The following is a 27,040-nucleotide window of genomic DNA, read 5'->3' on the forward strand; positions in this document are numbered from 1 at the left end:
GAAAAACTCAGCAGGTCAGGCAACATCCGTGGAGAGAAATTTGAGTTGACGTTTCGGGTCGAACCCTTCTTCAAAACTGGAAAGAAAAGAAAATAGATCTATTTTCTTTTCTTTCCAGTTTTGAAGAAGGGTTCGACCTGAAACGTCAGCTCAAATTTCTCTCCACGGATGTTGCCTGACCTGCTGAGTTTTTCCAGCATTTTCTGTTGTTATTTCGGATTTCCAACATCTGCAGTATTTTGCTATCACAACAAAAAACAAATTATCTGGTCATTATCACATTGCTGTTTGTGGGAGCTTGCTGTGCGCAAATGGGCGGACGCGTTTCCCACATGACCACAGTGACTACACTTCAAAAAGTACTTCAAAAGCACTTTGGGATGTCTCGAGGTCGTGAAAGGCGCTAAAGAAATGCAAGTCCTTTCTTTCTATGTTCTGATGCCTGAGTGAGAAGAAGCCCATTTAACCGGGTGGATCTGAGCTGGGTTTTTCTGAGGGGTGTGGGATGTAGTGAGAGGGCGAATCTCACTCCAAATGAGCGAGCCTGTGACAAGAGCGAGTTCAAGGGAAGGATGAACAAGCTTGCAACCGACCCCACCAAGGGACATTGTGGCCGGTGCAGCTCCGGGGACTGTCCAGCAGAGGGCCAGCTTTCTCTGCAACATCGCCCTGGCTGTTATTCATCTCCCCACTTTCCGCAAACCGGAAAGGGTTTTTTTTTCTTTCTCTTTCTCACACACTCTGTGTGTGTGTTAATTGTGAAGCTGCAGGAATGGAGAGCGCCAAAGACCCAAGAGATGGTTAGATTGTTTCATCCCCATCGGGGGTTTGAAAGGGGAGGAAGAGAAGGAGCTATTTAATGTCCTTGCGCTACATTGAGAGAGAGAATAACAAGGTAAGTTATTTCTGGTTTATTCTGGGCGCATTTATTCTGTTGCCGCTGAGAGTCAATGGGGTTTATGTGATGCATTGGTGGGAATAGAGTGAAGGCTGGGGAGCAAGGAGTTTCCCTTCCCTTCCCTCTGGGAGTCTCCGCCATGTAGCCATGTAGCAGGTGGAGACAGTGCGGCTCGCTACACATTTGGTTCATTGTGCGGTGCGAGAGGGGGAGGTGATGGAGATTTCTGTCTCTCTCGGTGTGAGGGCAGCGAGTTTAGCTCTGCTGGATGGGACTGGGAGGTCGTGGGCTTGGACATTAGGGGGTTGAGGTGGGGATTTTTTTTTCTCGAGATTTGGGGGGAGGGAGAGGGTGATCTTGTCAACATGATGGGGACGGTCAGTATGTGTGTGTGTGTGTGAGGGAGAGAGGCAGAAAATGAAGGGGTTGTTCTGTTAACGCGGAGATCTTGCATCTATTGCCAGTTTCTGTGTCGATTTCAGTCAGGCACGCTTGCATCGCTTAGAATAGAGACGGGGGGAAGGGGGCTGTTTATTGAGAAATTAGGTCAAGGCTTGAAGAACGAGGCAACACCAAGGTTTAAAAAAAGGAGCGAAGGTGGGGGATAATTTAAGATAATTGGCAAAAGAACCAGAGGGGGAGATGAGTTTTTTTTTGATGATCTGGAACGCGCTGCCTGAAAGGGCGGTGGAAACAGATTCAATAGTAACTTTCAAAAGGGAATTGGGTAAATACTTGCCAAGGAAAATAATGCAGGGCTATGGGGAAGGGGTGGGGTAGAGTGGGATTAATTGGATAACTCGAAGAGGCAGGATGGGCAGAATGACCTCCTTCTGTGCTCTGAGTCTGTGGGATAAAGCAAGAAATCGTAGTCAGGTGACGCCAAGCGGGGGTTTTAGAAAGCTAAAGATTGTAGGAAGACAAAGAGGTGTAAGGAGCTGCTGAGGTCCTGGAGAATAATGAATTCGAGTAGGAATGTCTTGATTTGAATACTGGCACGTAGGAGACAGGAAGGCCATTTCTGATGTAACTGCAGCACTCTCTTACCTGCCCATGAGGATGTGCATTTCTCTGACTAATATATGTGCTTTGTCTCAAAATAATATGTGTTTATACAGCATCTTATCACCAATGTTCCCGCTAATTCTTTTTCGGGTGCACCGCCCCTTTAACGGGCGGTGCAGCCAGTTCAATTTCTCGCCCATGTGCGGTTATTTCAATTGTAAAGCCGTTGAGCGGGATCTGGCATAGTGGTTAGCACTGTTGCCTCACAGCGCCAGGGACCCGGGTTCAAATCTGGCCTCGGGTGACTGTGTGGAGTTTGCACATTCTCCCCGTGTTTGCTTGGGTTTTCTCCGGGTGCTCTGGTTTCCTCCCACAGTCCAAAGATGTGCGGGTTAGGTTGATTGACCATGATAAAAAAATTGACCCTTAGTGTTAGGGGGGATTAAATACGTGGGGTTACGGGGATAGGGCTTGGGTGGGATAGCTGTCGGTGTAGGGACCGGGTGCTAGGGTTTGGATGATCAGCCATGATCTCGTTGAATGGCGGAGCAGGCTCGAAGGGCCAAATGGCCTGCTCCTATCTTCTATGTTTCTATCTCCGGAGCGCTGTTTGTCCGCCGCAGCTTAACGGGAACATTGCTCGACAAAATGTTTCGGGGTACGTCACACAGTGGGGCTGATCTCCGACTTTGTGCGCTAGTGTAAAACGGGCGCTAGCGAGTTGGCAGCCTGCTTTTCATCTCTCCTGATTTTTTTATTGCTATGGACTTCAATGGAAATAAAAATCGGGAGTGATGGAAACGGGACGGCCGATTCACTATCGCCCATTTTACACTATCGTGCAAAGTCAAACTTACACCCAGTGACCTTTTGCAGTGAAGTGTGTCTGTTGTTAGCTGGACAAATGTAGCCACCAGTCTGTGCCAGTAACGTCCCACAGCCGTCAGATGAATAACCAGTTCATGTGTTTCTTCAATTTTGCTGGGGTCAGTTGAGGACAACGGGAATGTGGACAGGGCACGGGAATGTGGACAGGGCACGGGAATGTGGACAGGCACCGGGAGATTTCAATGTTCTCCTAAATGTGTCGGGGGGGCTTTAACAAACACCCGAGCAGGCAGACCGGGTTCTCGGTTTTAACCACATGGTCTCTTACTCAACCCGGGAGGATTAGATGTTTGTTTTTTTGACACCTTCTGTTATGGTTTCGTAGCCCACAAAAAGGTCACATAATTGTGTGGAGCATCTTAGCTGTAGAGTGTGTGATTAACCTTCCGGCAAGGTCCTGTTTATATTTGGTGTTCCAAATTGTTGTCGTTCGTTGTTGGTTTGTGGTGGTGTCACAGGCTGCTTGTGAATGGTGTGGAGTTGGTCATTCTGATCAAGCTATATATAGATATATTGTGGTCTGACCCACTTCTGACAGCCTACTGTGTGTGTGTATATACGTATTACTCTACTGTGTGTGTGTATACGTATTACTCTACTGTGTGTGTGTATACGTATTACTCTACTGTGTGTGTGTAGACGTATTACTCTACTGTGTGTGTATATACGTATTACTCTACTGTGTGTGTGTATACGTATTACTCTACTGTGTGTGTGTATACGTATTACACGTGTGTGTGTGTGTATACGTATTACTCTACTGTGTGTGTATACGTATTAACACTAACACACACACACGTGTGTGTGTGTGAGAGAGCGGCAGATAATCTAATATGTGTGCTGCAAGGTGAGGGCAGCTGATCAATATAATTTCCAGGGATAATCACAATCCTCTCTCTCTAGGTGATCCTTCTGCTTAGTAAATCTAATTCCTCAATGGCTTAGCTGGTTAAGTCAGTGAGTAGCTGAGGCATATAGGAAGGTCCCAAGTTTGATTCCTGAATCAAATGATCCCCGCTGTGGTGGCAGCAAAGGTGCTGAAGTGGGTCTCAGTTCGACCTCTGCCAAAGAAGGAATAAAATCGCATCCGAGGTTTCTTTTCCCCGATCACTGTTAAACATTGTCTGCTGGAAGGTGTGTGCATTGGGTGAGGACAGCATTGAGCTTGTCTTTTATGCCCTTCTGAATGAAGAGCCTACCAATGCTCTACTGCCCAGGCTTGGCCAGTTAGATGAGGTGCCAGAGCTGGTGGAACCAGAGCCTAGCGAGATTCTACCTCCTTCAGGAGATATGAGGAGAAATGAACAAAAAGAGTGTTTCTCTGTGATGATAGCATCTAGGTAATTGCCCCTAAATGTTACACTTTAACATCTGCACACGAGGTGATAAACAACAAACTGCGAGACTGACCCAGATCGTTGGCAACCTTGGTGTCGTGTTTGACCCCGAGATGAGCTTCTGACCACATATTTGCGTCATCGCCAAGACCTCCCAGTTCCACTTCCGTAACGTCACCCAACTCCACGCCTGCCTCAGCTCATCTGCTGCTGAAACCCTCATCCATGCCTTTGTTACCTCTAGACTTGACTATTCCAACGCACTCCTGGCCGGCCTCCCACCTTCCACCCTCCATAAACTTGAGGTCATCCAAAACTCTGCTACCCGTGTCCAAACTCGCACCAAGGCCCGTTCGCCCATCTCCCCTGTGCTCGCTGACCTACATTGGCTCCCGGTTAAGCAACGCCTCAGTTTTAAAATTCTGATCCTTGTTTTCAATCCCTCCATGGCAACGGCCCTCCCTATCTCTGTAATCTCCTCCAGCCCCACAACCCCCCCCCCCCGGCCCTGCCACCCCCCCCCCCCCCCCCGAGTTCTCTGCGCTCCTCCATTTCTGGCCTCTTGCGCATCCCCTATTTTAATCACCATTGGCAGCCATGCATTCAGCTGCCTAGGCCCTAAATTCTGGACTTCCCTCCCTAAGCCTCTCCGCCTCTCCTCCTCACTCTCCTTTAAGATGCTCAGTAAAACCTACCTCTTTGATCAAGCTTTTGGTCACCTGTTCTAATATCTCCTTATGTGGCTCGGTGTCAAATTCTGTTTGATAATCGCTCCTGTAAAGTTTTACTATGTTAAAGGCGCTATATAAATGCAAGTTGTTTAAGATCATTTTTAATTTCCCTCCTGAGGCTGTTCTGTTCGTCTTTCAGCCAGAAACTCCACACCCTAGCCCTCGACCTCCTTCCTCTTCCTGGCTGGTTGCTCAAGCTCACCCTGAGAGGGGCAGAACCTCAGGCTCCTGCTCGACCGGTTCCTTGTCTTCAGATCCCTCCGTGTCCTCGCCCTGTCCCTATCAGCTGCAACCTCCTTCAGCCTTTCATCCCTCCAACTTTGGTCACTCTCCTCCCTCCACTTTACCATCAGTGGCAGACCCTTCAGCCACCTTGCCCCCACTCTCTGAAACTCCCTTGCTAAACCAAGCCCTCCACCTTGCTACATCCATCCCTAGCATCAAAAGCCCCCTTAAAACGTACCCCCTCCAGTGGTACCCCTTGTCCACCCCATCTTATCTCCTGGTTCCTGCTTGCATCTGACCCCCCCCCCCAGTTGCGAAGTATCTCCGGATGCTCTGCTATATTTGAGGTTGTATATAAATGTAAGACCTGGAGGGCACTAACTCATGATTGGAAGATCATTCCATGGGTACCAACTGCACTGTGAGCCTAGATAGTGACTGCTAGCAAGATATTTGACCGTGGTTTACATCGCAATCAAGCCCAATCCTGTCCTCACCCAGTGTCCACATAGGTACACTTCCCAGTAGGGATCAGAAGCAGCAATCATAGAATCATGCAGCACAGAAGGAGGCCGTTCGGCCCACTATCCCTGTGCTGGCTCTTTGAAAGAGCCATCCGATTAGTCCCACTCCCCTGCTCTTTCCCCACAGGCCTGCACTTTTTTTCCATGTCAAGTATTTATCCAATTCCCTTTTGAAAGTTACAATTGAATCTTCTTCCCATGCCCTTTCAGGCAGTGCGTTCAGCATTTTCAGCAAAGACTGGTTGGACTGGGTGACCTGTTTGTGTGCTGTAAGTCCTTTGTAATTTCAGATCATAACAACACTGTATTAACAAAAGAAAATTCTCCTCATCTTCCCCTGGCTTTTTTGCCAATTATCTTAAACCTGCGTCCTCTGGTTACTGACCCTCCTGCCGGTGGAAACAGTTTCTCCCTCTCTATTCTATCAAAACCCTTCATAATTTTGATCACCTCTATTAAATCTCTCCTTAACCGTCAAGAACGATCAATCCCAGCTTCTGTAGTGTCTCTGCAATGGCTAGGTTTTTCTTCCTCTCTGGCCCAGGACACTGATGCAGGCTTTTTCTCCTTGAGAACAAATCATCCTTTTGGCGGGGGGGGGGGGTCTTTGCCCCTTTCAGTTCATAGAATGATACAGCAGAGAAGGAGGCCATTCGGCCCTTCGTGCCTATGCAGTTACCCAGTTTCAAAGTGGCATTGTCCGGACCAGATCACACAACTACTTTGCCTCCGAGAGACGGTGCAGCAAGACTCCGGGGAAGTACCAGAGAGGAACGCTGTTCCTCTAAGTATAGAGTATGCCAGCTTCATAGCTCAAATGATTGAATGCCTAACTCCTCCCTTCCCTTCTTTCCTCCCAGCAAGCCAACAGCTTATAAATTCATTCACCTGACTGTGCGTGTGTGATTAAAATATAATTAAACAAAATTATATTCAAATGTTGATGGTCGTGTGTGTGTGTAGCCCTTGACTCTGGATCCCACTAGATACAGTGCTGTGTGAGAACAAGGCATTGGAAGGGAGGGCACAGAGTAATGCGTCAGCCATAGCTCACTGGTATCACCTACGCCTCCTGAGCCAGCAGGTTATGGGTTCATAATCCCAGTCCGGAGACTTGAGCACAAAATCTAGGCTCACGCGCCAGTGAACTGAAGGGAGTGCAGCACGGTCTGAGGTGCCGTCTTTTGGATAAAACGGTAAATCCGTCTGCCTGCTCAGGTAGATGTAAAAGATCCCAGAACAGCAGATATGTAGAGCAGATTCCCATCAAAAATAATTGCGTTGTATTAACTGAGGAACTGGAGGAATTTCCGGTTTAAATAAAATAGAAATGAAGGTTTTAGGGGTAACTACAGACCTTGAAAGTTGAATACTTCATGGAACACTGTGGTTCCTGTGTTGTTGGGACCACAGAGATTTCGACTATTCCAGTTTGAACAACAAACTGTCCATTAACTCGGGTTCTGTGGAACTTTGTGCTCTCTCCCACTCTCTTCTCTCTCCATATTTCACTGATGGCCCTGACATCTGACCCTTTTGCTGATGATTCCACCCTACATTCATCAACTTCCTTTGTTGCATACCTTCAGTACAAAAAAAACTTCCATTCCCCTTGCAGCGCAGTAGTTGAATCACTAGATTGTGATCTCCATGTTCTTCGATGGGGCAATGAAAGTTTTGGTTCTAATCAATTCTTCAAAGACTGATTCACGTCTCCCGAACCTAATCGGCAACAGTACCTCTTGCCCTCGGCTAGGACCCTTCTTAGTCCCTCTACATCTGTTGGCTCTCTTAGCCTCACTCACTCCACTGATCTCAAATGGAACATTCACACGCCCGCCATTGCTAATGATGGCTGGTTGCCTCCTTTTATGCAAGACATATCTTTTTCATTTTTTAGTGTCGGCTGTGGCTCAGTGGGCAGCACCCTCGCCTCTGAGTCAGAAGGTTGTGGGTTCAGAGTCCCACTCCAGAGATTTGAGCACAAATATCTAGGCTGACACTCCCAGTGCAGTACTGAGGGAGTGCTGCACTGTCGGAGCTGCCGTCTTTCGGGTGAGACGTTAAACCGAGGCCCCGTCTGCTCTCTCAGGTGAACGTAAAAGACCCCATGGCACTATTTTGAAGACGAGCAGGGGAGTTCTCCTCGGTGTCCTGGGGCTAATATTTATCCCTCAACCAACATCACTGACGCAGATGATCTGGTCATTATCACATTGCTGTTTGTGGGAGCTTGCTGTGCACAAATTGGCTGCCACGTTTCTTACATTACAACAGTGACTACACTTCAAAAAGTACTTCATTGGCTGTAAAGCAATTTGGGACGTCCGGTGGTCGTAAAAGATGCTACAGAAATCTGTTTTTCTGTTTTTATTTCAGATTTCCAGCATCTGCAGTATTTTGCTTTTCTATATAAATCCAATCCTTTTTCCTTCCCTTCTTGTTCTGTTGCAGCCTTTTTTTGTGTCTCAATTTTATTGATGCAACTATGGTCACCGTTTCTGTGAACTTTCATCTCCTGTTCCTTCTGGGATCCTTTAATGTCAGCCTACATGCTCTCCCTCTTCGCTGTGTTAAAATCGAGACTCATCACGTCCCACTCTAACTGAGTCTTTCCCAGGACCTTCCTCAGTCTTCCCTTCCTCCTACAACTACAAACTTTTAAATCCCAAATTTCCCAGCACTAAATTGCTGTTCCTTTGTTTACCCGGCGTTAGAATTTGTTTCTGCACTGCCATTAGTGAAATGGTTAATGCACCAAAATTCTGTGTGTGCTATATTTAGTTTTTTTTCTCTTGGGAGTTGAACTCGGTAGTCACTTACCTTCCTCGAGTGATTAGAATGGGGAGAGTCCTTAAACATGTGAATTATACACTGTGCTGAAGACATGCATTTACGCATACATATAAAATCGCACGAAATCAGTGTTTCCAGGGCAGTGTTTGTGTTTGTGGATGGAAGATAGTGCGACTGCTGGTCCCTCTGCTCAGCATTATTTCTGGTTCTTGTGATAGGCTGTTGCTGTAAGCAATTAAACGTTGCTGCACATCATGAGATTAGGAGTTCTTGCCCACAGCACCTGGTGACGATCAGTCACTTAGACGGGCAGCAATGGGAAGATGGAGCTGAGAGGATTAGCCAGGGGTCGTGCTGAGAAAGAAAGTGAGCTAGGATGGGGCGGGGGGTGGGGGAGAGAGGAAAGAGAGGGGGATGAGAGTGCTCGTATGAATTGTGGGGAGAGAAGGAAGAGAATGATGGCCTCAATTGTTAGGAGGGAAGGTGAATGCCGGCATAATTGGGGGAGGGGAAGAGTGCCAGTATGAACTGGGTCGAGGGGACAAAGAGTGCAGGGTTAAAGAAAGACAGACTTGCATTTATATAGCGCCTTTCACGACCCTGGGACGTCCCCAAGCGCTTTACAGCCAATGAAGTACTTTTTTAAAGTGAAGTCAGTGTTGTAATGTAGGAAACGCAGCAGCCAATTTGTGCACAGCAAGCTCCCACAAACAGCAATGTGATAATGACCAGATAATCTGTTTTTGGTGGTGTTAATTGAGGGATAAATATTGGCCCAGGACACCAGGGGAGAACTCAAATAAAAACAGAAAATGCTGGAAATACTCAGCAGGTCAGGCAGCATCTGTGGAGAGAGAAACAGAGTTAACGTTTCAGGTCGATGACCTTTTTCCAGTTCTGACGAAGGGTCATCAACCTGAAACGTTAACTCTGTTTCTCTCTCCACAGATGCTGCCTGACCTGCTGAGTATTTCCAGCATTTTCTGTTTTCATTTCAGATTTCCAGCATCCGCAGTATTTTGCTTTTGTACCAGGGATAACGCCCCTGCTCTTCTTCGAAATAGTGCCATGGGATCTTTCACGTCTACCTGAGAAAGCAGACGGGGCCTCGGTTTAACGTCTCATCCGAAAGACAGTACCTCCGACAGTGCGGCGCTCCCTCAGTACCGCACTGGAGTGTCGGCCTAGATTTTTGTGCTCAAGTCTCTGGAGTGGGACTTGAAGCCACAACCTTCTGACTCAGAGGCGAGAGAGTGCTACCAACTGAGCCACAGCGCTGACTTCTGAATGAAGTGGAGGGATAAAAGTGCTAGCACTAGTGTTGGAGTGTTTGCGGGGCAGCTTGAATTGGAAGGAGATGAAAAAAGCCAGTTTGAACTGGGGGTGGGGTGAGGGGAAGAGAAAGAAGAGCACTGGCATGACTAAGGGGAAGTTAACATTTTGTTCTTTATTACTTTCAGAAGGCCTTTGATATAAGGTGCCATATAAGAGACTCGTGACAAAGGTGAGAGCACGGGGGGTCAGGTGGTAGAATGGATTGAAAGATGGCTATAAAACAGAAAACAAAGGATATGAGCTAAGATAAGCTTCTCAGACTGGCAGATAGTGGGGGGTGGGACCACTGTTGTTCACCATATATGTAACTGATTTGGACTCGGGAATTGCAGATATAGTGTTGAAATTTGCAGGTGATACCAAATTGGAGGCCATAGCTAATAATGCCGAGTACTGCAGCAAAAACGAAAGGTAGCTTTTGGGGAAATAATGGAAACATAATAGGGGAAAAATTCGGTTGATTTGCGCCACCGGTTAGCGCCCTAAGAGGGCACTAACGGGGCGCAAAGCAACTAGTGCCTGGGCGCGGCGCCACTAACGCCTCCCGCGAAATTCAGCGGGAGGTTAGCGGTGGCGGTAACGGTTAGCACCCTGCGGCGCTGTGCCTCCGGCGATGATGTCATCACCGTGCGCTGCGCCCCGGCTGCGATCTTCGGTAGCGCCCCCTGACTTACTGCCGGACGCCATGTCCGACAGGGTTAGGGGGGCCTACCTGCGGCTGGGCGGTGCAAATTAAAGGGGAGGTGCCGGGCGGTCATTTTGGTTGCTGGCCACCTGCCAGTACCTGCCCCCGTTGCCGTCCCCAGCCTCCTCTGCAGCCGCCCCCCCCCCCCCGCCTCCGGCAGGGTGCCGGCTGCGCTCTGTGAGCCCGGCTCTTCTCTTGAGTGCCGGGCTCTTTTGCCAGCACTCCGATCCCTGGTGGCCCAGCTGGGCCCCGGGTCACGCTGCGCTAGGCCCCTCCCCTTTATTAAGAGGAGAAAGGCCTGCAGTACCGCGGCACGACGTGAATTTCGGGCACGGTGCTGCTAACTTTTTCGGAGCACTAAAAGTAGCGCCCCGACGAAGTTAGCGCCCCAAAAGGGGGCGCGACCCAATTTTGCCCCCAATATCACTTATCTGCCCTCACCCCTGCCCCTCCCTCCCGGAATCACGATACGGCTCACCTTTCACCCCACCAGCCTCCACATTCAACGGATCATCCTCCGCCATTTCAGCCACCCCCAGCATGATCCCACCACCAAACACATCTTCCCCTCACCTCCCCTTTCAGCATTCCATAGGGACCGCTCCCTCTGAGACACCCTAGTCCGCTCCCTCTGAGACACCCAGTCCACTCCTCTATCACCCCCAGCACCCCTTCCCCTTCGCCCGGCACATTCCCGTGCAAGCGCAGAAGATGCAGCACCTGCCCTTATACCTCCCCCCTTCCCACTGTCCAGGGCCCCAAACACCCCTTCCAGGTGAAACAGTAATTTACTTGTACTTCTTGCAATCTAGTATACTGTATTCGCTGCTCACGATGTGGTCTCCTCTACATTGGGGAGACCAAACGCAGATTGGGTGACCGCTTTGCGGAACACCTCCATACAGTCCGTAAGGGGGACCCCGAGCTTCCGGTGGCCTGTCACTTTAATTCACCGCCCCATTCCCACTCGGACCTCACCGTCCTCGGCCTCTTGCATTGTTCCACGGAAGCTCAACGTAAGCTCGAGGAACAGCATCTCATCTTCTGATTAGGCACATTACAGCCTTCTGGACTCAATATCGAGTTCAACAATTTCAGATCCTAACCTCGGCCCCTATCATATTTTTATATATTTTTATATATTTTTTATCCACACTTTTGGTTTGTGCCTTTTCCTTTTTCTTCTCTCCCACACGGCAGCTGTCTCTCACTCTGCCAGCGCATTTCACACTTCATCTAGAGCCATCCTTTGTCCCTTTACCTGTCCTATTACCATCTCGTCTCGCCTTGAATATCTCTTAATGTCTCTTCACCTCTCAGACCTTCCCTTTTGTTCTTTCATCCCCTCCCCCATTTCCCAGCCCCCAAACTTGCTTTTTAATCTGTTTCATTTCCTGCTTTTTTCTCAGTTCTGACGAAGGGTCTTCGACCTGAAACGTTAACTCTGTTTCTCTCTCCACGGATGTTGCCTGGCCTGCTGAGTTTTTCCAGCATTTTCTGTTGTCTTTTCACTTATTTCTTTGCTTTTTTAGCTGAAAAATCTATAAATTGTTTGTGAGGTGTGGGTGTTTATAATGGCGCATTCTGGTTACTTTGTCATGTAAAATTGTGTTTATATATAGCACCGTTAGATTCCCCAATAACATGCTTAGGCCCCCGACTCCTAAGTACACCCTTACTTTTATTTTTATTCGTTCCTGGGATGTGGGCATCGCTGGTAAGGCCAGCATTTATTGCCCATCCCTAATTGCCCTCGAGAAGGTGGTGATGAGCCGCCGCCTTGAACCGCTGCAGTCCGTGTGGTGAAGGTGCTCCCACAGTGCTGTTAGGGAGGGAGTTCCAGGATTTTGACCCAGCGACAATGAAGGAACGGCGATATCTTTCCATGTCGGGATGGTGGGTGACTTGGAGGAGGAACTTGGAGGTGGTGGCGTTCCCATGCGCCTGCTGCCCTTGTCCTTCTAGGTGGTAGAGGTCGCGGGTTTGGGAGGTGCTGCCGAAGAAGCCTTGGCGAGTTGCTGCAGTGCATCTTGCAGATGGTACACACTGCAGCCATGGTACGCCGGTGGTGGAGGAAGGGAATGTTTAAGGAGGTGGATTTAACACAGTCCTTTAATGCAATTTGACTTCCACAGAGGTGTGAGCTTTTGGACAGCTGTGGGTGTTTTGTGTTCAGTCGATTGTCTGCGTGTACAGGAAACTTTCTGTTATCCGGCACGGACGGGACCGACGTGGTGCCGGTTCATCAACAATTCCGGATAACCGAACGCTATAGTAAAAGATACGGAGCTCAGAGCTCCGTATAAAGCAACAAACCCTGTTGCTTAGCTTCAGAACAATCGGCACAAGTTGCAAGCGTCTCTGTAGCTTAGCAACAGCTGCAGCTACACCCTTGCACAGCAACAAATGGAGTAAAAAAAAAGTAATAAAAGTTACCTGAACCTACTCCTGAATTTTGCCGGTTAACCGACATTTCCGGTTATTTAGGGGCCGGTTAATCGAAAGTTTCCTGTACCTCTTTTACCCGAGGAGAAGGGCAGGGCTGTTTACGCCCATCAGTCAAGAGCTGGGCCCCTATTCACTGGGCCAGAACTTCAGCTAGTTTCCTGCTCAAAGACTCCTTCCCGCTAGAGTGAGCACTTTATTAAAGAATGGGGGGAAATATTATTACTGTTTAAAGACTTCCTTGGCCTGCTTGCAAAAAATTTTATTTTGGAGATATATTCCAACTGCTAACATTTCCCCTCCTCTGCCCCCTCCCCAGTTGCACAACAGATGTGGCAACAATTCCATGGCTTAGAAAGATATTGATTTTAAAGCCTCTCTTGTGGTTTTTTTTTTTAGGTTGAATCCATTATGACTTCTTTCTTTGGTAAGCCATTCCAGAAGTAAGGTTCACCCGTACCAGCCGTTAGGATGTCTCGACCCACGGGCAGCAAGGAACTCTGGAAACCCTGGGAGTTTTCTGGAATCAGCCGGCAGGAGCTGGCCCTGGCAGAAGCTCTTCAGATGGAGTACGATGCCCTCTCGAGGCTTCGGCAGAGCAGCACGTCGACAAGAGACGACAGCAGGCCTAAACACATCAACAGCCTGCAACTGATTTCGTTTGAGGAGCCTTTGCTGGATTACAGCCAACTGAGAAATGACCGCAATGCCATTAAAGGGTCCCACGGGCTGTCGGGGTCAGACCCTGGTCTCAATTATAGCAGAGGCTCCTCTTTGTCAAGTCGAGGCATTGCATGTTCTTCTACTACCTCAGCTCCCGGGCCTCCAGACCACCAGTGCCAAGAGGACCGAGAATACTACCCGTTGTGGAAGGAAGTGAGCACTGCCACCACCACCACCACCACAGACTCCTCCATCAGTGGCTCCACACAGCAACTGATACGCACAGGGCTCCTCGCCAGTGATGGGACATCTTGCCAACAAGGAGATTATTCCATCATTGACTATGTTCCACCAGTCCCACCACGAGTTCCTCTGGGCCCCAGTCGAAATGCCACATTAACAGACCACTGGTCCAAGGGGCTACCCAGCGAGAGCATCGAGAAATTGACTATACCTAACGACATCAATCTATTCTCTCCCAGCAATGATGATTCAAATGGTAAAATTGTAGAACCCGCAAACATTTACTCCGGCCAAAAGATTTCTGACGAAGAGTTTGAGTTGATCGACTACGACGACCTGAATGACGCCATAACAAAGCTGAACTTAATGTCCACCTACGGGGAAAACACAAAGCTGATAAGAGTCGGGAGCATTGGCCCGAACTCCATCTGCAAGGGAAAAGACAGGAAGGGGGAGACCTCTGGGAAACCCGTCAGTAGAAGTAAGACTCTCCCACCTCAGGTGCCTCCACGGACTTACATGTCCAGATACGGGAACCAGAACAATGCTGTCTACCAGGCCAAGAATCGAAGGGTCTCCACTGATCTGGTGAGATGCAAGTTTGGAAAAAAATGTCCTAATTGTTGTGAGTCGAAAAAATCATATTGTAACAGCAGTAGATGTGTTTAGATTCAGTGTTTCTGTTGCATGCACTGCCTGAAAGGGTGGTGGAAGCAGATTCAATAGTAACTTTCAAAAGGAAATTGGATAAATACTTGGAAGGGTAAAACAAATACAGGGCTATGGGGAAAGTGCAGGGGAGCGGGACTAATTGGATAGCTCTACCAAAGTGCCGGCACAGACACGATGGACCGAATGGCTGCCTTCTGTGCTGTATTATTCTATGAAGTTGGTTACTGGACCAAATTCAAGTTTTCTTCCTTCCCCCCGCCCCATTAGTTTTTCCAGAATCCTCGTTCTCCTTCCACATATTCCACATTCAGCCACCAGTGGAAACAGCCTTTCGCTATTTATTCACAGAGTAAAGTCCCCTGGTTTCACTCACCCCTTCATTGGCTGCTCCTCTCTATCGGGGCCGCTCCCACTCGCCAAATTTCTGCTGTTGCTCCCGGCTTTGCAGGAAATACTGGGCCCCATGCCCACTCCATTCCCCAGTCTCCCTCTTTTTCCACCGCACCCAACCCCCACTTCCGACTCGGCCACACATACATCCCGCACCTCTCCCCGCTCTGTCTGTCTCTCTCTCTCTCTCTCTCTCTCTCTCTTATCCCAACTCTCTTTCTTTCGGTCTGTGTAGGAGCTGTTTGGGCCCAACTCTCTCTGGTAGCTGCCAGATGACGTCATTGAGGGGGGGAGGGGGGTTGCTGTGACGGCGAGAAATTTAGCGGGCAAAGTTCTTCTGGGTGGCTAGCAGCAGTGCCCGACAGTTTCATGCCCCATTCCAGGAGACTCCTGGGCAATCCAGGAGGGTTGGCAACCCTAAATGAAGCACGTAGGTCAGTTTGTACAATTTGGCTCTATTCTATGGCGAAAAGATGCAGGTTGCACTGCAGGATAAGACTGGCTCAGAAACAAAGAACTTTTATTCATATAGCGCCTTTCATGGCCTCAAGACGTCCCAAAGTGCTTCACAGACAATGAAGTACTTTTGAAGTGTGGTCACTGTTGTAACTGTAGGGAAACGTGCTTTAAAAAAAAACAGTTCATTCTTGTTTAAATCCCTTGAGATAGATTTTCCTCAAAAGGTTTGTTAACAAGAACGAAGTGGGATTTGTAGCCGTGGTGATTCGCAATGGGATCTTCCCATGTTCTCGCTATTGTAAATGTGGATGTGCACCTGCTCTGCTATTTGCGGTGTGGGGCGATGGTGCGGAAGTCAGAACTCGCAGCTGGTTTGCAGTGATCAGTTTTTTTTTTAATTCATTCACGGGATGTGGGTGTCGCTGGCCAGGCCAGCATTTATTGCCCATCCCCAGTGAGTGTTGGCTTTGAGAACTGCAGTGGAGGGGGAAACTGTGCATAGCGTCAGACAAGTTGCATGGCATTCGGCACCTGTGCCAGGGAGATAAAGTAGGCACTGAGCCTCCGTGTAAACACTAATCTATTACAGATTTAAATACCACAAGAGTGGCAACTCGTGCCAAGGTGTTTTTTATAAATTGCAATTTTAGGCAATGTCGGCAACATCACAAACTGTGCACTTGGCAGGGCTCCTGGCATTTAAATGTACTTTATCAAAACTTCAAGTGCTGTGATATTGGCTGGAAGAAACAGATTCTCTTTGTTGGCCAGTGGTGATTGACCAAAATCACCCCCCCCCCCCCCCCAAAAAAAAACTCTCTTCTCTTCCTGAGCTTTTATTTTATTCTACCTTTTTTGTGAGGAGCTGTGTACAGTGTTTAAAGCTTCACTCCCTATTTGTCTCTGGGTATCGGTTCTCCCGCACTGTTATTGCTACTAGGGTTTCAGAAAATTGGGATGTGCGTGGGGGTGAAAATTTAAAGTGCTAGGACTTTTTCCTCTCCCCGCCGCCACCGCCCCCCCCCCCCCCTCCCCACTCGCTAGAAGTTCAGCAATAGGTCATGATTGTCGTGTGAAACTTTCCATATCGTGGCTACTTGAATTGTACACCCAGCAATACAATTACAGGTCTGTCCTCCCAAACTTGGGTTGTCTGGAGAGAGCATTTTCAGTTGGGTTTTTTTTTAACATGAAGGTTGTCGCTAATGGCAGTTGAGGGGATGGATTAAGAGTCCCCACACATGCCAGCAAGCAAAAGCTGACCCAATGGCTTCAGAAAAGCAGAACATTCAAAGATTATTATTATATTATCTTCTTTGCCCAGCGAGTGGTTAGAATGTGGAACTCTCTACCACATGGAGTAGTTGAGGTGAATAGCATAGACGCCTTTAAGGGGAAGCTAGATAAGCACATGAGGAAGAAAGGAATAGAAGGGGTGGGAGGAGGCTCGTGTGGAGCATAAACACCGGCACAGACCAGTTGGGCCGAATAGCCTGTTTGTGTGCTGTAAATTCTATGTAACTCTACCTAATCGGAAGGCTAATGGAATGTTGGTCTTTATTGCAAGGGGTATGGAGTATAAAAGTAGGGAAGTTTTGATGCAACTTTACAGGGCGTTGGTGAGACCGCACCTGGAGTACTGCGTACAGTTTTGGTCTCCATATTTAAGGAAGGATATACTTGCATTGGAGGCAGTGCAGAGAAGGTTCACTAGGTTGATTCTTGGGATGAAGGGGTTGACGTATGACGAAAGGTTGAGCAGGTTGGGCCTATACTCATTGGAGTTTAGAAGAATGAGAGGTGATCTTATTGAAACATACAGGATTCTGAGGGGGATTGACAGGGTGGATGCTGAGAGGATGTTTCCCCTCGTGGGGGTATCTAGAACTAGGGGGCATAGTTTCAGAATAAGGGGTCGCCCATTTAAGACGGAGATATTTCTTCTCTGAGGGTCGTGAATCTTTGGAATTCTCTACCCTGGAGAGCTGTGGAGGCGGAGTCATTGAATATATTCAAGGCGGAGATTGACAGACAGTTGAACTACAGGGGAGTTGAGGGGTGTGGGGAGAGAGCGGGAAAGTGGTGTTGAGGCCAAGATTGGATCTTATTGAATGGCGGAGCAGGCTCGAGGGGCCGATTGGCCTACTCCTGTTTCTTATATGTTAATATAAGCCAATGATCAACGTTCCCTGTAATTTTTTTTCCCGTGTGCGGGCCCTTTGACTGGCTGCGCAGTCCATTCAGATCTTTGTGCATGTGTGGTTGTTCCCATTGAAAAGCCGGTGAGCGGCCTGCTTGGGGACTCCAGACCACTGTGTGGCTTTGCAGCTTAATGGGAACATTGCCTAGGATGTGTAGTTAAGACTGAAAATCAACGGCTTGTCATAACTTAAGCTGTAGATATACCCAAGATTCCATCACTTGTCTAGCAGAAGATTTGCAAGGCTGTTCATCATTCATTGTGGAGCAATTGCAGGCTATTGTAGATACCCTCTTAATTCTTGCATACGGTTGTCACACAGACAGCGAGGCATTTTTTCTTCTTGTGTCCTCTCTGCATCCAATTCAGGCTGGAAGTTGTACGCCTCTTTTCCTCCTCCGCCGCCCCCCCCCCCCCCCCAACCCTCAAGTTAACACTGGCGCTCTTCCCCACTACCCCTCCAGTTCACGCTCAAGCTTTTCTAATATAAAAGCAGAAAATGCTGGCAATACTCAGCAGGTCGGGCGGTATCCGCGGAGCGAGAAACAAAGTTAACGTTTCAGATCGATGACCTTCCATACTCTTCTCTTTGACTTCCTCGCAGTTCATATGGATATTCTTCTCCTCCTCGTCCCGCACCCCACAGCCCCACCAGTTTACATCGATACTCCTCTGTCCCAATTCTCCCCTCACACCACCTAACTGGTGCTGCCTTGCTCTCGGGATCGAACTGTGCTGCGCAGAGTGGGCAGGAAGTCATCTTGCCAAAAAAAAACAATTTACAATGCAGACTGGAAATCGAACATGGGTCATAACTGGTCTGTGAGGCTCACTCGGCAGTGTGTTTACAACCGAGGCATTTGGGGGGAGCCTTGAAACATGACTTTCTAAAGTAAACTTTTTGAATGGTCCAAGATTGCTGGCTGTCCCTGTGCCAGATTTTTCCATTTTGGACCTGGGCCAAGTTACAAGTTTCCATGCCCCTACTGCTTGCTGCTATTGCCTTGGTAACCCATTTCGTATAGACAGACGAGGTGGGCGCCGGACCAGCACACATACTCCCTTCCCTCTCTCATAAGTATTCGTTTCTTCGACGTGCTGCTAACGTGTTATTGCATGTGATGCAGGGGTTTATTGCAACTGATGGTAACACATCAGCGTGAGTGGAGGGAAGCGGGGATTATCTGGCATGAGGCTAGCTTCTAATTAGATTTGACCAAGCCAGGGTTTTGTTAATGCTTTAGTACATTGTTGAACAAACCCAGGACGATTGTTCTCCCTGTGCCTGGTCTGCTATTTTGGAGCTGGGCCAAGCTACACAAGTTTCTTCCCCTTCCGTCTGACCACATTGCCGTGGTAATGCATTGTATGAAGGAATGGGAAACGCTCCGTACCAACAAGATGGGCATCATTCCACGTGCAGCTAATGTATATGATGCCACTGTAAACTTGCTCTAGTGATTGATAATTCTGTGGCTGACCCTCCAACTGGATTAAGCCAATGTGTACCGGAGCTAAACACCACTTTCTTGCCTGGCTTAGTTGAAGAGTCCACCAAATCTACAGGAGGACTTTACAGATAATAAAATATCGCGATTCAGCTCGACACAAATACTGATTTGTGGGGAGAGCAATGTTCATATCGGTGTGTGCTAGTCCGCCAAATAAGCTGACTGATCAACATCAGGGGCTATAGTTTCCTTCACCGGCTAATTTTAGCAAGAAGTAGAAATGGGAAACACTGCCTTTTACTCACGGCTACTTTTTTTTGTTAAAACGGAATAAAAATGACGGTTTAAACCACTAACGCAGCCGGTGAATCTGACGAGCGGCAGTTGTCTGTTTTTCCAGTTGATCCAGATGTTGGGATGAGGTTTCCATCGCTACGGAGGGGAAAGAAAGAACTCCCATTTATATTACACAAACTAGGATTGTATTTCCCATGAATTTAGAAGGTTAAGGGGCGATTCGAAGTTTTCAGGATATTTAGGGGAACTGATAGGGTAGATCGAGAGAAACTATTTCTGCTGGTTGGGGAGTCGAGGACTAGGGGACACAGCCTAAATGTTCGAGGTAGGCCTTTTAGAAGAGAGGTTAGGAAACACTTCTACACACACAAAGGGCGGTAGAAGTTTGGAACTCTCTTCCGCAAATGACAGTTGGTGCTTGGTCAATTAATTTTAAATCTGAGATTGATTTTTTGTTAACCAAAGGTATTAAGGGAGATGGGACAAAGGTATTAAGGGATATGGAGTTAGGTCACAGATCAGCCATGATCTCTTTGAATGGCGGAACAGGCTCGAGGGGCTGAATGGCCTCCTCCTGTGATGATGGTCCAAGGCAGGTGATAATGAGACAAGAATAGGAACAGGAGGTGTAAATGGTTCCAACAGAATAACAGAGGGGGAGGGAAGCCCATGGGAAATCTAGCAAAGAGGAGACGAAAGACTTGCATTTATATAGCACTTTTCACAACCTCAGGATGTCCCAAAGCACTTTACAGCCAATGAAGTACTTTTGAAGTATGAAGAAGGTTCTTCTGACTTGGGAATGTGGCAGAAGAAAGTCAGGTAGACCCCAGGGCGTGGACTACCCCATCGGCCGATTCCCATCCCAAGCACCAGCCTGCATTTCCTCCAATCCCAGTGGGTCTGATGCAGCCATCCTCCAGTATCGGTATCTACTGTCCGAGGAAAAAATGGGAGCAGTGGTTAAGGTCACCATTGTGGAGTTGTGAATGGTTTTGACAAGTGAGTTCCTCAATAGTGGAAAGCTCCAAATTCCCGATGATGGATAAAAATCATCACCTAACATGGTCGCTAATTGTTGCTCTTTCTCTGTGCAGTCTCAATGTTGGTGAGACCTTTACTGAGACACTCAGTACAGTATCTGTAACCATTCTCTTCCTCTCTGGGCTCTGAAGTAAGTATTGCTATGGCAAGAATTTTACTGTTGACATTGGGTCTGATTGCCAAAGGGTTTTGTTGGAGGGATAAGAGTGTGAGTGATTGATACAGTCCAAGGCTCTGCCTTATCCCCACTCTGCATGATAAAAGGTTGGGAGTTAGTGTGAGCAGAATGAAGAGGAGGGGGAAAACTGAATTGTGGAGAGGGAAAAAACGGTCCAGTATTTGGAAACACTGAAGTTATAAATATTGGCCCAGAAATTCGGGTCAGGGGCTTCCTGCGGGTGCAAGCCCCCGACCTGCACTTACCTAGCGCGCCGGCCATTGAGGCCTGGGCCTGCGTGCATTTCTGGTCTGTGGCCCGCTGCAGCTCCCGGCGCGCTATGCTTGTGTGATCCAGCGGCGTAGTTAGTGCGATGAGCCGGCTGGGATCACGTGAGCACTGGGAAACCAATCGGAGGTTGCAAAAGTTCATTCATGAGTTTGATAGAACTGTCAAACTCATGAAAACTCCGGGTGCCCAAAACAGTACTTAAACTTCAAATAAAAGTTTTTAAAAAATCCCACTAATTAAATGAACTATTAATAACTGTTTAAAAAAAACTAATTTAAACAATTAATCAAATATTTGAAAAAAATAATTTTTTTAAAAATCGGGTCTAAAAATACACTTACCTTACTGTAAAGTCTTTAAAAATAATAAACCTGTGGAAAAAAATTTCTAGCTTTAATTAATAGACCACTTACCTTTTAAAACTAAGTACTTACGTCTGGTTTTTAAATGTGCAAAAAGTACAGGCCTTCATGCACGGGCAAACCTGTCAAAACACCGGAAGTTCAACGTGCACGCGCTGCCTCATACGTCGCACGCGTTTCACCTCTTAACCCCTTCGTTCAGGGGACCGGAAGTGCCGTTTTCCCGTGCATGCAAGAAACCGGCACTTCCATCGGGTCCACGCGTGGGTACTCCATCCGTACTCGCGCGTTGGGACCCGAATTTCTGGGCCATTATAATCTTGGATCAGATTCTTTCCCGCATGTATAGCTGTCTATTCTTTGAATAAGTTTTCTTATTCTGTTCAGGTCGTGTGTTTATGCAGGAAATAGTCACCCAGATAAGGAGAACACGGGGGGGGAAAAAATGAGGTAATCAGGAAACTGCGATCATCACATGCATGTATGGCCCTGTGATATCAGATTTCATTAGGCTCATAAACACCTCCGTGCTATTGAATTCCTTCAATGAGCAAAAAGAAATGCCCAGCCAGACCTGCCAAGTGTAACTCATTTCAGTTTAAAGATTTGGCTTATTCTGATGTAAATGCAACATCCTTTACCAACAACAATGGAAGCCATGGTGGATAATAAAAATCCCCAAATTTTGGTCTTGGGCACACGAGTGACGACGCTCACAGCACACACAAAAGAAATGTGATCTGATGTTGAATTCTCGCGCACAGTTTTTCCCCTACAAAAATTCTGACGGAGCAATGGGATAGCAGCTAATTAGATTGCGTATCTCATTCTTTAAACAATGAACAAGTGATTTATGACCAAGTCTCCCTCGTTTTGTTCATAACTCTCACTCCTAATTGATCTTGAGAGTGATGCACAGGCCACTCCGTCAAATGCGTTCTTGGGCTATAGTGTGAGTGTCAGTGCCCCTTCGCTTGTTTAATGGAAAACTATAGGAACTGTACGCTTGTTGACTCTAATGAATTATATTCGGCCAGTGTGACAAACCGCATTAGATCAGTGGTCCAGTGTAGCATTCTATAGACTGTGACTGCAATGCCCAACTGTGCGCTGTGGGTCCAGTCAGCTGTGCTTTCTATCTGTTTATGTCCACGTTCTGGCGTGAAGCAGCTCATGGGTTGAGTAGAGCAGAGATGTATGTGTTCAATGTTACACAATGCCATCTGCCCAGCATTGTGCTGTGCATCATCCCACAATTATTGATCTCATGTTTATTGTTGCTGCTCACAATTACTTCACACTTGATCACGCATGCAGCGGTATGCTATGCCTGTGAATGCTTCCCACCTGCTCAAGTGTGCAGCGCTGTGCCACGCCGCTGCTGAGAATTAGTTCCCACCTGTCCACGTGTGCAACTCTGTTCACGATTCCCTCCCACCTGCCCACGTCGTCAGTTATGTCAGACCACTGCTCATCATTACCTCTCTCCAACCCACGTCCGCAGCATTTTACTGCACCACTGCTCACAATTACCTCTAACCTGCCGCAGCATTGCTCACGTATAGTTCACACCTGCATTCCTCACACCTTGTACAACTTCCAGTTCAAATCGGCCCCCTGCCCCTCCCTGTGAGCTGTCACTGAGTCCCTACCCTCGAACCCCCACCCCCTCGAACACCACCCCTCCCCCTTCCTCCCCTGTGAGCTGTCACTAACCCTCACCACTCCCTCCCGAACCCCTACCCCAACAACCACTACCCACCACCCCTAAGCTCCAACCCCCTCTCCCTAACCCGCACACCACCTACTCCCACCCCTTACCCTTGCCTCCTCCCCATTCCCCTTAACCACCCATTCCCCCCACTGTGCCCTAACCCCATCCCCCTCCCCCTAAACCCAACCTCCTCCCCCAACCCGCACACCTACTCCCACCCCTTACCCTTGCCTCCTCCCCATTCCCCTTAAACCCCATTCTCCCCACTGTGCCCTAACCCCATCCCCTTCAAACCCCCTCCTCCCCCTAACTAGCCCACTAAACCCCCTCCCCCTTAGCCCCTTAACCACCTCCCCTTAGCCCCTTAACCTTAACCCCCCTCTCCTCCATCCCCTCTCCCCTGTGACCTGCCACCTGCCCCCTCCCCGGGGCTTTTTGCAGCGGCTGCAGGAGACGCCCCGGGGCTGCGGGCGATGCGGCAGGAGCCGCGGTAGCAGGGCTTGGGTCGGCGGGGGAGGAGGAGGAGGATTGCGGCCCGGCCCCTCCCCGCCCCCCAGCATGCCGGACTTTGCCGTGGTGGTCGCTGTCACCCTGGCTGTGGTGGTGCTGAGCGCCGCGCTCTACCTGTTCCCGGCGGCGAGCCGCCGGCTGCGCCAGACCGCGGTCTTGGTCACCATGGTAACCCCGGGGCCTAGCGCCAAGGCTCGACTTTAAAACCCTTAAAAATAAGATTTACTGACAGCAAGAGAGGCAAATAATGGGAGGGGAAAACCTTCCTCCTGAGCTAAGCAGGGACCTAGAGGTTAAATGGGCTACTTTGAAAAGTGCAGTATTTTTTAATTTTAATGAATTTGAGCATTGATTTCTCTGAAACTAGATTTCTCTCTGCTTCTGCAACTATGTCAAAAAAGATGACCTTAACATTGTGCTGCTCATCTTCACTAGGTTTGCTGTTTAGATCAAGGCAGCCACTGAAAAAAAAACAAGGTTTTAATGGGATGCTTTTGAGTTAGAGAAATAGAGCATTATCTGATTTTTTTAAAAATAATTTAATTTGTGTAGAAATGCTATATTTTATATATAGAATTTACAGCACTGAAACAGGCCATTTGTCCAACTGGTCTATCCCGGTATTTCTGCTCCACACGAGCCTCCTCCCACCCCTCTTCATCAAACCCCATCAGCATATCCTTCTATTCCTTTCTCCCTCCTGTGTTTATCTAGCCGTAAATGCATCTATGATATTCTCCTCAACTACTCCTTACGGTAGCAATTCCACATTCTAACCACTCTCTGGGTAAAGAAATTCCTTGTGCATTTCCTATTGGGTTTATTAGTGACTATCTTGTATTATGGCCCTTAGCTTTGGTCTCCCACACAAGTGGAAACATTGGCCCAGAAATTCCGTTCGCAGCCCTCCTGCGGGCGGAGGGCTGCGATCCTGAAAAATCTGCGCCTGGACCGGAGGGCTCCCGGGAGGCGCAGAATTCCGTTGATGTGCCTCCTCAAACTGCCGGTGTGCAGGGCACGCGTAACCCAGGGGCGCAGGTAGTTCGCAGCGTCCCTGGGATCACGTGGGCCATGGGGAGTCAATCAGAGCAGGGAATCTCCATTCATAGGAAGACCTGTCAAATCTATGAATAGAGATCAGCCCCAAAACATAAGTAAAACTTTAAATACATTTTTTTTATCACATTTTAAAAATTACTATAAATTACATAAATTAACTTTTAAACAAAAATTTAAATTTTTGAAAAAAATAATTAAAGTTTTTAACGGGGCTAAAAATAAACTTACCTTTCTTTAAAGTATTTTAAAATGATTAATCAGTGGGGAAAAAAAATGTTTCTTTTACTTTCTTCACCTCTTACCTTGTTAAAAGCAGGCCTTGCGCCTCCTTTTCCAGGCGCAGCTGTTTCAGACTTAGCTGGACTGAAGCAACTGCTGAAAAAAACAGAAGTTGCAGCCGTACGCGCTGCCTCTCCGGCGCAGGTGTTTGACCAGTGAAGCCCTTTCTTTGAAGAATGGAAGTTCCGGGTTCCGGTTTCCAGTGCATGCATAAAACCGGCACTTCCGTTGGCCCTATAGGTGAGTACACAGCGCGTACACACCCATAGGGGATGGAATTTATGGGCTATTGTCTCTACGTCTACCTTACCTAGTCTTAAAGACCTCGATCCGGTCACCCCCTCAGCTTGCTCTTTTCTAGAGAAAAGATCCCCATGTTTTAAACATACATACGTTGTTTCTTTGTGAAATGAATTTCTCCCTGCTTCTGCAAATATGCCAAAAAGATAACATTAAAATTGTGCTGATCACCTCAATGCAAATTTACTGTTTGCATTGAGGCAGTTACAGAAAATTTCAAATTATGGTGCACAAACTGATCTTGTTTGAGCTTTAATCTTAGGCAGACCTGTTCAACAAAGTGTTTAAAACATTAAAAAAATATATATTTACAGGCCTGTAAAGTCACAAGTTTGATTCCTAGTCTGATCTAAGACACAGAAGTTGTAGGGACACTATTTAATGCCCCTTGGTTGGGGAAAGGAGAAATTCAGCCACCATTTAATGCCCCTTGGTTGGGGAAAGGAGAAATTCAGCCACCGTTCACACTCTTGCTGCAAGTCGGTGGAGAACAGAATTGAGCTTGATCGTGATACATCGTAGTTGAACAACCCTTGCAAAAATTCAATGGAGAAATAGGATGGCAACAAGTTAGAGTGTGTATCTCATTCTTTAAAAAAATAAACACAGCGCCATGTGATTTATGATCAAATCTCACTCCTAACAGTTGAGAGTGATGCACAGGCCACACCATAAAATGCTTTCTTGGACTACTATAGCGTGAGTATTAGCGTCCTTTCACTGTTTAATGGAAAACTATAGGAAGCCTCTACGCTTGTTGACTCCAATGAATCATATTTGGCCAGTGTGACAAACCACATTAGATCAACGATCCAGTGTAGCATTTTATATTCTGTGACTGTAATGCCCAACTGTGTGCGCTGTGGGCCCAGTCAGCTGTGCTTTCTACCTACTTATGTTCAAATTCTGGCCTGAAACATCTCGGGTGTACTCAACACATGTTGCTCCTTAATACCTACCTCTTTTACCAAGCTTTTAGTCACCTGTCCTAATGTCTCCTTCTTTGGCTCAGTGTCAGTGTTTGTCTAATTACACTCCTGTGTACTGCCTTGGAACGTTTTACTATATTAAAAGACGCTACATAAATACAAGTTGTTGTGGTTGGACCTACTCTGCAACATTCCTTTTACTTTTATGTCTTTGATGGGTGCCCTAAACGATACACGATACAATAACAACTTTGATTTAGATAGCACCTTTAACGTGGGGAAATACCTCAAGGGGGACTTCAGAGGCGTAAGAAAAAATATGGATGCCCACCCAAAGAAGTAGATATTGGGCAAAGTGACCTAAAGCCTGGCCAGTGGTGGGTTTTAAAGTGGATCTTAAAGGAGGAGAGGGAGGAGAAGAAGCAGAGGGTTCAGGAAGGCCCATTTCCCCAACATGAAGCCTAAGTGGCTGAATGCATAGCCGCCAATGGTGCGGCAAAGGGGTGGGAGAGTTGCAAGAGGCCAGAATCGAAGGAACAGATTGTGGTTGTAGCGCTGAATGAGGTAACCAAGATTGGGTGGAGTGAGGCAATGGCAGGATTTAACACAAGGATAAAACACTGCATGGTCTGAACCTAATTGAAGGGATTCAAGCAGGGAATTGTGGTTAGATGGGCATGGATCTGGGATGCGCAACACATTCAAAGATTTTGGAGAGAAATGACTGGTTGATTGAACTACTACTGCTTCTGTATGTCGGGAAAAACTTATAATGGAACGTCTAGTTTGGTTATCTATTCAAAGGCCTCCTGAGATGCCGAGTGGAGAAATGAGGTGCCTCCTGTAAAGGATCTTAGTGGGCTGGTTGAAGATAGGGCAGTAGTTTGCAAGGACAGTATGGTCAAGGGTTTTTGTTGTGGAGTGTGTTTATGATGGCACTTTTGAAAGGAAGGGGGCACAGTGCCTGCGGAGAGGGAAGCATTTACAATGTAAACTAGTACGGGGGCCAGGAAGGGATGTTGAGTAGTCAGCAGTTTGATGGGAATGAGGTCAAACTAGCAGGAGTTGCCATGGGGGAAAGGGACAAGGATTCAGGGCTCGGGAGAGAGGCTTGGGGTGAGATCTCTGGTTTGGTGAGAAATCTGTCTTGG

General features: G+C 47.7%; 1 protein-coding gene across 1 annotated transcript; it reads left to right on the forward strand.

Annotated features, from left to right (window-relative positions):
- Positions 1–465: 465 nt before the first annotated feature.
- On the forward strand, positions 466–23,526 carry LOC147105050 (phosphatidylinositol 4-phosphate 3-kinase C2 domain-containing subunit beta-like). Its single transcript, XM_086011777.1, has 4 exons — positions 466–895; positions 9,865–9,908; positions 13,269–14,363; positions 23,254–23,526. The coding sequence occupies exons 3-4, from the start codon at positions 13,341–13,343 to the stop codon at positions 23,524–23,526; spliced, it is 1,296 nt and encodes a 431-aa protein (XP_085867903.1). The 5' UTR covers positions 466–895; positions 9,865–9,908; positions 13,269–13,340.
- Positions 23,527–27,040: the final 3,514 nt, after the last annotated feature.

This window comes from Somniosus microcephalus, chromosome 18 (genome assembly GCF_052327205.1).
Source record: "Somniosus microcephalus isolate GS21.2 chromosome 18, FLI_Smic_1.0, whole genome shotgun sequence".
Classification (NCBI taxonomy): Eukaryota; Metazoa; Chordata; class Chondrichthyes; order Squaliformes; family Somniosidae; genus Somniosus; species Somniosus microcephalus.